We start from the raw sequence: 9393 nt of genomic DNA, 5'->3' as shown, positions 1-9393 counted from the left end.
CAGAAATCAAAATTCCAAGCAGGTGTGAGGCAGGTAAGCCAAAGGGCTTTGGTAAAGGGCTATTTATGAATCACTGTGAACACAAGAAAGAGCAGGGCCCTGAGAGTCTGGATATGTGGGCCCAGGTAGATACTGAGGGAACCTTGCCACACTTTCTCCCCCTTGTTTCAATCGGTCTTTCTTTTCCGCACCCAGCCAGGTTTGACTCAGTGCCCTCACCCCTGAGCCACTCCCCTTTCCTCCCTCCGGGAGGATCAAGGACCTCAGGGCTTTCAGTCAGGACAAGGTGTATGTTGGAGGGGGCACATGGCAAAGGACACCACCTTGGTACCTCGGGAGGCCCCATCCAGAAGCAAGAACGTGAGTCTGGAAGCCCAGACCATGCTGCAGAGACAGCCTTGGCTCCAGCACTTGAGCTCAGCAACCTTGGGTGCGTCTTCATGGCAGTTTCCTCATCAGTACAATGGGCCCAATCATCTCATCCCTGAGAGCTTGTCAGGATCAAATGGGATCAAGTATTTTCAAGGGCTCTTTGACCAGAAGATGCTACTCATGGGGACTAAGGGTTGTTATAAGAGGGTGGAGTCAGGCCTCCTGGCCCGACTCCTCCTGGGAATGGCTTTCTCAGCTGTGGTGAAGGGGAGCCAGGGCAGAGAGGGCGTCTGGAAGAGGTAGGGATCACAGCAGAAAATTTTATGAGGCCTCTCAGTTGGAGAGACTTACAGATGCTTTTGTAGCCCAGCACCAGCCAGGACCTGATCCCAGCCTCGAACCTAGACTCGGCCCAGCCCCAAACCAGAAGAGAGACTCAAATTCAGCCCTTGCCCTGATTCAGCCCCAGACACTGAGGCTCTGCTTCTCCATGATAGGGAACAGTGGTTCTGAGCATAAAACAAAAGTAGAGGGAGAGAACCAGCTTTTCTCTCCCTTTCTTTTCCAGAATAGGCGGCAGTAGTAATGGTGGTGGCTGTGGCAGCTCAGTGGCCTTTGGGGGCCTCTTCATTGTTTATTCAGTTCCAATAAGTTAAAGGGGCAAGGGTGGGGGCAGGGTCCTTTAGGTGAGGATGCTGCTAACTGAAGGGAGCAGCTCAGCCAGGTGCTCTGAGATGCCCACTGCTTGGCACAGGGGGTTGTCCTGCAGGTTGAGGAGGACCAGCCTGGGGCAGGAGGCAAGAGGCTGGAGCACTGCAGGCTGCTGGAGGCCTTGGGCAGGAGTCAAGGAATGCTTGGGGGGGTTCCCCCAGATCTGTCTGCTCTCATGTACCCATCACTGTCTTTCCCTCAAGAACGGGGACTGCTGCCTGGCAGCCTGGTTGATGGGCACCTTGTCCACTTCCCTGAAGGGCGTATGGCTCTAGACTGCAAACACCTGCCTCTGGGGGCCAGGTAGGAAGCACAGGAGGCTGACTGGATGCAGTACCAGAAGTTGTGATGGAGACCATGGCCAAAGGGAAAGCTAGCCTTGGCTGCAGAAGCACCCATGACTCATCCAAGGCCAAGGGTTGCCAAGTGCAAATGCAGGCCATACATTGCTTTAACTTCCAATTTTTGAGAAGAATCAGAAGTCTAGATTGTTTAAAATATGAAACTTCCTGACTCAAAAAAAAAAAAAAAATACGATGTGGGGGAGTTCCCTTCATGGCTCAGTGGTTAACGAACCTGATTAGGATCCATGAGGATGTGGGTTTGATCCCTGGCCTCATTCAGTGGGTTAAGGATCCGGCGTTGCCGTAAGCTGTGGTGTAGGTCATAGACGAGGCTCGGATCCTGCACTGCAGTGGCTGTGGTGTAGGCCGGAGCTATAGCTCTGATTAGACCCCTAGCCTGGGAACTTCCATATGCTATACCTGCGGCACTAAAAAGCGAAAAAAAAAAAAAAAAAAAAAAAAAAAAAAAAAAAAAAAACCAAAAGGCAAAAAAACCCTCCCCAAAATGATGTGGTATCCAAGAACATCTATAAGCCGCTGGTCTGTGAACTCTGCCTGGAGAAGGCGCTTACTTCCACCCTGCAAAAACTCTGCCAGTGTGAGTCAGCGCCAGCCCCCTACAGCTATCCTTTCTCCTCAGCTTAGATGGCCAGAGCCCCCTCCCCATGCCCAGGGGCACACCCACCCTGCTTGCTATCTGTCCCTTCCTGGTGTGGCACTTCCCCCTAGCTGCTGCCTGAAAGAAACCCCAAAGGAAGGATACGGTTGTTGCACAGGGAGAGCTCCTGCAGCCGGGGCAGGTTAGTGACACCGTCCAGGGACTCGATAGCATTATCATTGGCCTGCAGCACCTGGGGAGCAGGGGAGGGGGTCGGGAAGGCAAGGCAGGGCAGGCAGCTGTCAGTCTGGGATTGGTACAAGCCACCAGGGAGCCCAGGGTGATCAGCTTACAATGTCTGGAGGGGTTCCTGGGGTCGGACTGGCTAACAGAGGGCAGGACAGGAATCATCTGTGGGAACTGGGAGCACCTGGGCATCTCTTTGTAGGGTGGGCAGACTTCAGAGGTGGAGGAAGTGGGAAAGGACCATCCAGGACAGTGACAGAGGAGTGAGTGCGTTACCTCGAGGCAGCGCAGGGCAGCCAGGGCTGGCGGTAGCGCTCGGAGACGATTGTGTGACAGGTCAAGGTGAGTGACCAAAAGCAGCTGTTCCAGATGGCAGAGCACCGTCAGATCCTGAAGAGGGGGGATGAGACACCCAGCGAGACCTGGAGGAAAGTCCTCAGCCACCATTTATTGGGCACTTGCCCTGTGTGCCCCACATAAGCCCCTGGGGATGCCAGCTGAGCACAGGATGGGGCAGGTAGGGAGCTTACCTCACACCCCCTGGCTATGTCAAGGACAAAGGACAGATGTGAGTGCAGCTGGGGCTGGGGTGGCCAGCAGAGCGGAGGGAGGGGGCAGATACAGGGGTGGAGGAGGGTGCTGGGATAGACACAGACCCTGGCAGGTGCAGGCCGGGTAAGTCTGGGGGATTGCTTTGGTGGGAGCGAAGGTGGGCAGCAGTGATGGGACAGATCTGCTATGTCGGGAAGACTGATTGGGAAGGACTACAAAGAGAGGAAAAAAAGAATCTGGAAAGTTCGTCAGAAATCTCTGGAATCTATCCAGGCTTTGGGGTTGGTGCCTGCTCCAGGGAGAGAAGCATGGGGATGAGCTGAGGAAGACGAATCCAGAAAGGTACCTGAGACTGAAGACAGAGCCAGGAGCTGGTGAGGGTCTCAGCCGAAGCCCAGGGAGTGGACATCAAAGCCAGCCAGCTGGGAGGTGAGGAAGAGGGCTGGCCAGGAAGGCACATGCGCAGTCCCTACCTTGTGACCCAGATGCAGCACGCGCACGTCCGCGTACTCCATCTTGAGCACGCTGTTCTCCAGCAGGAACTTGCTGCGCAGGTCATCCAGGTACGCGGCCCGCATCGGGTCCACTGCCTGGCAGGGAGGGGGCCGACAGGGAACGCGTGTCAGCAGCCCTCCTGCCCATTGGGGCTGCCCTACACCGGTTTCCACAGGCCAGACTTGCCTTGAGGGTCTGGAAGTACTGCAGCGTCTCCTTCTCATACAGCAGGGGGTCCAGCGCCCGCATCAGCAAGATGATGGTGAGCAGGCACCCTGGGGAGATGGCAGGGAAGAGGATGGTCTCCCTTGGATCCTCCTCTGCTCCCATCCTCTGGAGAGCTGCCCTGCTCTCCCCAAGGGGCCCCCAGAAAAGGGCCTCCCTGGAGGAGCAGGATCTCAGGGAATTGGACCTCACATTTATTCTCAGGCTCCAGCTCCTGCAGCTCCTTACAGGATTCCAGCTCAGACTGCAGCACCGTGGACTTCTCCACTGACAGCTCACACCTGAGGGTGGAGGAAGTGGGGGAGGGGGTGATGCCCACAAACAGCCCTGGGCACCAGTCCTCCCTAGTATCCAGGCCAAGACCATCTGCTTAAGCCCTCAGCCCCCCCGCCCCAGCTGCCTGATGCCCAGAGTCCAGAGCCTTGCTCCTTGTCTGTATGTTCCCTGTCATCACCTGAAGAGCTGTTCATCTGTGGCTGAGTCTCGGCACCAGCCCTCTTGGCGGCCTGAGAGAAAGAGTAGGTGGAAGGAGGGGACACCCATGAGAGGAGGAGAGGAGTGGGGGGCTGCTGCGAGAGGTGGAAGCTGCAGGCTGTGTCACCTTTTAAGAGCACACACTCCTTCTGGGCATTGCCTGCTGTCCAAATGACACGAAACGTATGTTGCGGCAAATGGTCGTTGAGGGAGGCGGCAGGCAGGTCACAGAGCTGGGAGCATGACGTTAAGGAAAAGCCCAGGCTGCACCCACTTTTCTGACTGTCCTATCCCAACCCTGCCCCAGCACCCCCAACTCTGCCCCACCACTCCTGGGATACCCAGACATGGCTAGGCCGGTTCCTGCCATCTGGGGTCCTCCACTCCACGGACAGGGGTGACTCATTAACCATGAGCAGCAAGGTCTCCGTGCTGGGGCCCACCTGGCACAGAGGACAAATGAGAGACCCATCACTCCAACAGCACCAGGCCCCCAATCTACGATGTTCTCCGGTAAAGGGTGCAAGACTCACTAGGAGGGGCCGGGAGAAGGAGACAGTCAGACAGGCCTCATCCCGGCTCACGTGCAGGCAGCGCAGGGCATCCTGGGGATCAGCTGCAAGGGAGACAACAGGCTTCCTTATATATTCTTCCATTTGTTCCAAGCTCTAATCACTAAGCCTCTTTCCCCACTGCTCACCTCGTCCCAGGAGCCAGCGATGGTAGAACCAGGCACTCTGATCGTTGGGGTCAGTGAAGAAGGCGTTCTGCACCAGCTCCAGCTCTGTGGGGGCCAAGGAGATATGGGGCTGTGGTTGGGACCCTGCTGGGCTCCTGGCCACCCCGACATCCCACCTCCTCTTTGGAGAACCTGCAGCCCTCAGTTTCACTTATACGCTGGCCTTGCCCAGGGGCTACTACATATGTCAGTTTTTTTCTTTGCCATTGGACACCTGAGCTTGCTGCAGCCAGGGGCTGGATCTTGTGCACCCTCAGAGCCAGGCACAAAGTGGGTACTCAGTAAACCCAGTGGCAGGTTCGGAAACAGGGCTAGGCATCAGGGCTGGAAAGGCGGCACTGCACAGCACCCCCTGACTCTGCTTACCTTTGAGCAGCACATCCTCAGGGAGGCGCCCCTGGGGTCCAGAGTCTGGCTGGGGGTGCAACTGGGGCAAGAGGCAGGAGCGGTAATGCCAGGAGGAGTAGTTGGAGAAGTTTCGGGTGATGAGGCTGTCCGTGAAGGCTAGCTCCTCCGCGGGGGGGACAGCTGCCTGGGAGGCCACAAACCGCCGGTAGTCCCAGCAGTGAACTGCAGGGGAGGGCAGACGGCACATCTCAGATGCAGGGCCAGAGGAGCTCCCCGGTTGGTACCCGTGGAGTTCCCTTGGAGGCCCTGAGAAACACTTCTACGCACTCCACGGAGGATGCATTTGGTTCCATCATTCATCCCTTTGGCCATCAGCTCACTGGGCCTGTCAGGCCATCCCTGCCCACTCTGGGCCTTACTGAGGTGCTGTACCAGGATGTGGGGCAATTGAGCCCTGTGGGGACAGAATCTGCAGGCACGTACAGTTCCGCTCATCAACCTCGAGGAAGCGGGCACACAACTCCAGCTCCCGGGCCCAGTTGGGCTCTGGCAGGCGACCCAGCAACCAGCAGCGGTGGTGCCAGGTACCATAAGACTTGGGGTTCACCCTCAGACAGCTCTCCAGGAAGCCCAGTTCTGCCTTCACCAAAGCGGCCAACTCTTCCGGGGACCTGCACCCAGAGGGGAATGAGGGTCAGGGCCCTCCAACACCCAATCTCAGCTCACCTCTGACTTTTTGCACCCAGCCCTCCACTGCCTTCTGCCTATGCCTCGGCTGCCCCATTCGTCCTCTATCCTTGGACCCAGGTGGGGCAAGGCCAGAGCCATCTTCCCTGGGCCCTGAACCCCTACGCACTTCTGGACCTCCAGCCGCTGAAGCACCTCCCGTCGACAGTTCCAGAGTGTGGCAAAGTCAGGGTTGGCTCCCAGAATCTGGCTTGTCAGTTCCAGCACTGACTCATCCAGCTCTCCAGCCTGACGCTGAGAAGATAGACAGCAGGGTCAGAGATCATATCAATCTCCCACCACAGGACTGAAGACCATAAATAGAACTACAGACTGTTCTGTGAATCCCACACTATACAACAGGTACTCTACAGAGCACTATATGGGTTTCCTCGTATTCTTTCGTTTAATTTTAACAACAATCTTAAGTGTAATTATTAGCCCCATTTTACAGACGGGCAAACTGAGGTCCAAAGAGATTTAATAGTTTGCCTAAGGTCACACAGCTATTAAGTGATAGAAACCAGATGTGGATCCAGGCGGTCTGACTCTAAGGCCCAGCTCTTGGCCTCAGTGCTGTACTAAGGGAGCCGCTGCAGGAGGGGGCTACGTCTGAGGGCCCCACCTTCTGGAAGACGGTCTGGGTGGCTGTCTGGTATAGCTTCAGCTTCTGTTCCCGCTCTAGCCTTTTGGCTTCTGCTTGCTCTTCTGATGTCTTCACCTTCAGGCGCCCGTGCTACAGGGATGCGCGGGTTGGACGAGAACAGGCTGCCTTGCAGGGGCAAACCCACCAAACCCCCACTGCGGAGTCTCAGGTTTATATCTGGCAAGGCCACGCGGGGCAAGGCCGTGGGCATGGGCATGCGGAGGAGAGGGGCTAGGTTCAGGGTTCTCACCATGGTGCTGGCTCAGGTTCAGGGCAGGGGAGGGTCCAGGAGCGCCCGTGAAATCTGAGGAAAGAAGTGTCAATCATGGGAACCCCGCCCCTGGGAGCCCCGCCCCTAGCTGTCCCCAGGAAGTCGCACGCGAGCCTGGGCGGAGACCTCTGGGGTAATAAGGGGTCCTGGGACAGGCACTGCAAGTCCAAAAGGCACCCACCGAACTGGGGCTTGCACCCGTGCGGCCCTATCCAGAGTCCGATCCGCTGGGGCTGGACCCAATCTGCCGCACTTAAGTGATCGGGACAACTCCCCACCCAATGGGTGCCGCTACCCGCCTGCCCCATAGCTCGCAAGCACCGCCGCCCCCTGCGCGCGGACCCACCTGTACTGCGAGGAGGACTGCGGAACGCAGAGATGCGGCGCCCGCCAGCGAGCCCAAACGTTGGCTAGAGCGGCGTCACGCCTCGGCTCTCTGAAGCGCAGCGCCCTCTGCAGGCCTGGCGAAGGGCCTGCGGCGGAGCCGGCAGTCCGGAAACGCCAAGTCTCAGTCTGTTAGGCCGCTGGTGCGAAAGCAGTGCGGTCTGCACTTCCCGGCAGCTCTTCAAAGTGTGTTTCAGTTGAAAAGTTTTCGCCACCAGCCGGAAGCCCACGCCGTTATCGCTCGCTTGACCTCACTCTGGCCGCACTGTACACCTCTTAGTTGCCAAATCTAAGGGATGGGCTTTCCTGTCTTTCATTGACTTTTGCATCATTTGTTGTTGTTGTTGTTTTTAACCACTTTTCTGGTCATGGTTTTATTTTATTCTATAAATGATTTTTATTTTTTCCACTATAGCTGGTTTACAGTGTTCTGTCAATTTTCTACTGTACAGCAAGGTGACCCAGTCACACGTACACATATACATTCCTTTTTCTCACATTATGCTCCATCATGCTCCATCATAAGTGACTAGATAGAGTTCCTAGTACTAGACAGCAGGAGACTTTTGCAGCATTTGATGCAACTGACCTCCCTCGGACCCCCTGTCCTGGCTTCTCCTGCACACTTGCCCTCCCCTTCTCATCTGTTAACTTTCTCCTCCCCTAAATGTGGGTTTCCAGGGCCCTTCCCTCACTCCTTTCCATTTTGAACACCTTCCCGGGAGAATGTTCACAGACCCAAGTCTTCAACTGCTTGGAGCTGGAGCTCCCCAGAGTTCTATCCTGGGTCCACAGAACTTCTGACCCACAATTTCCCTGGGTGACTTCATCCACAGTCGTGGTTTTAATTTCTACCTGTAAGTTTGATGACATTCAAACATGTCTCCAGCCCAGATGTCTTGCAAACTTTAATATTAGAAAAAAATATACACACAAACACACATTCACAAGCTTATTAGGTAGCACCTAGTTGTCCCATCAAACTCCAAAAGTTGAGAGATATTACTGTCTCCCCTTCCAGTCTAAACTTTAGCCTTTATGTTTCCTATTTTAGTGGATGACCCCCCCCAACATTTCTTTAGTATCCTTCCATTCCCACTACATTAAAAACTTAAGCATATTTATTCCTGGGATTGTTGAAAGTCTTTTCAGTGTTCCCCCATCTCCATCCTGTCCCCTCTTTTATCAGTTCATCCCTGTGCTGCTGAATCAGTCTTTCCGAAATGTAAATTCAGTCATGTTACATCTCTGCCTAAAACCCTTCCATGGCTCCTGACAACTTTTTAGGAAAGACTTTGAACGTCTCAGGTCAGCACATCAAGATTCTTGGCACATGGGACTTGCTTGCCCCTCGGGTGTCATGTCCTGCCTGTCCCTGTTAAAAACCCTTCATTACAGCTGATAGAAGGACTTGCAGTTTCCCAGGCATCTAGTCTGTTCCCTCTTCTTTATTCTTTTTCTTCCACAGCCCTTCCTTTGCCAGAATAACTCCTTTTATCTTTTTTTAATTTTTTTTCTTTTCAGGGCCACACCTGCAGCATATGGAAGTTCCCAGGCTAGGGGTCAAATTGGAGCTGCAGCTGCTGGCCTATACCATAGCCACGGCAATGCAGAATCTGAGCCACATCTGTGATCTACACCACAGCTTGCAGCAACACCAGATCCTTAACCCATTGAGTGAGGCCAAGATTGAAACCATATTCCCACAGACCCTCTGTCAGATTGCCCACAGTGCAGATCTGCCAGCTACAATCTTACATCATAGTCACCAAGGGTGGAGGAAAGGGGGTAGAGGAAGACTGAATAAGGAAGCATGAAATGTTTTTTAATGGTTAGCAATCCTGAAACTAGGAAGTTTGAGTCAAGCAGGCTTAAGAGAGGAAATGAGTCTCAAATTTGCTTCCAAGAAGGTGGGTCCTGGTTTTGGAAAGAAGGTAGGAAAGGCATTTTAGGCATGTGCTATGACAGGAAGGTGGGGGAGTGAAAGCCAAACAGACTTAGCTGGCTGGCAGACAGAAGCCGAACCAGGTGCCTTTGGAAAGATAAGAGCAGTGGAATCAATGACAAGCCTCTGGCTTTAAGGCAAAAGGAGATGTCAGGAGTTATATTTGGCCTCTTGTGTGGGATAAGTGGGAACTGTGCAGGTGTCTGAGGGCCACAATCTAAATGACGCTTGAGGAAGGGATTTTGCCGCCTTCTATATAGAGATAAGAACAAGCAATAACTGAGTGCTGACCGAGCTCCAGACATCTTTTTTGATGC

General features: G+C 54.6%; 1 protein-coding gene across 2 annotated transcripts; it reads right to left on the bottom strand.

Annotated features, from left to right (window-relative positions):
* Window positions 673-7186, bottom strand: RABGGTA (Rab geranylgeranyltransferase alpha subunit). Of its 2 annotated transcripts, XM_005666223.3 has the most exons (17): window positions 7094-7186; window positions 6727-6780; window positions 6456-6566; window positions 5961-6085; window positions 5588-5775; window positions 5123-5326; window positions 4718-4801; window positions 4551-4633; window positions 4359-4460; window positions 4145-4250; window positions 3998-4049; window positions 3736-3824; window positions 3505-3593; window positions 3297-3413; window positions 2548-2661; window positions 2191-2278; window positions 673-1203 (listed from the first exon to the last, which is right to left on the bottom strand). In XM_005666223.3, exons 2-17 carry the CDS (start codon window positions 6727-6729, stop codon window positions 1055-1057), a joined length of 1704 nt encoding a protein of 567 aa, XP_005666280.1. In that variant the 5' UTR covers window positions 6730-6780; window positions 7094-7186; the 3' UTR covers window positions 673-1054. The 2 variants fall into 2 exon arrangements, with proteins under 2 accessions (XP_005666280.1, NP_001092063.1); NM_001098593.1 differs by lacking the exon at window positions 7094-7186 and having other exon boundaries at window positions 1014-1203; window positions 6727-6774.

This window comes from Sus scrofa, chromosome 7 (assembly GCF_000003025.6).
Source record: "Sus scrofa isolate TJ Tabasco breed Duroc chromosome 7, Sscrofa11.1, whole genome shotgun sequence".
In the NCBI taxonomy this organism is placed as follows: Eukaryota; Metazoa; Chordata; class Mammalia; order Artiodactyla; family Suidae; genus Sus; species Sus scrofa.
The sequence above is the reverse complement of the archived record's forward strand: the minus strand, read 5'-3'. Positions and strand labels throughout refer to the sequence as shown.

Bases quoted from the DNA above. Each gene is read 5' to 3' on its own strand.
- RABGGTA (XM_005666223.3), bottom strand. The intron at 5,327-5,587 runs GTACGTGCCTGC...CCTCCCCTGCAG, and splicing joins CGAGGTTGATGAGCGGAACT to TTCACTGCTGGGACTACCGG. The intron at 2,279-2,547 runs GTAACGCACTCA...CCTGCTCCCCAG, and splicing joins CTGCCCTGCGCTGCCTCGAG to GTGCTGCAGGCCAATGATAA.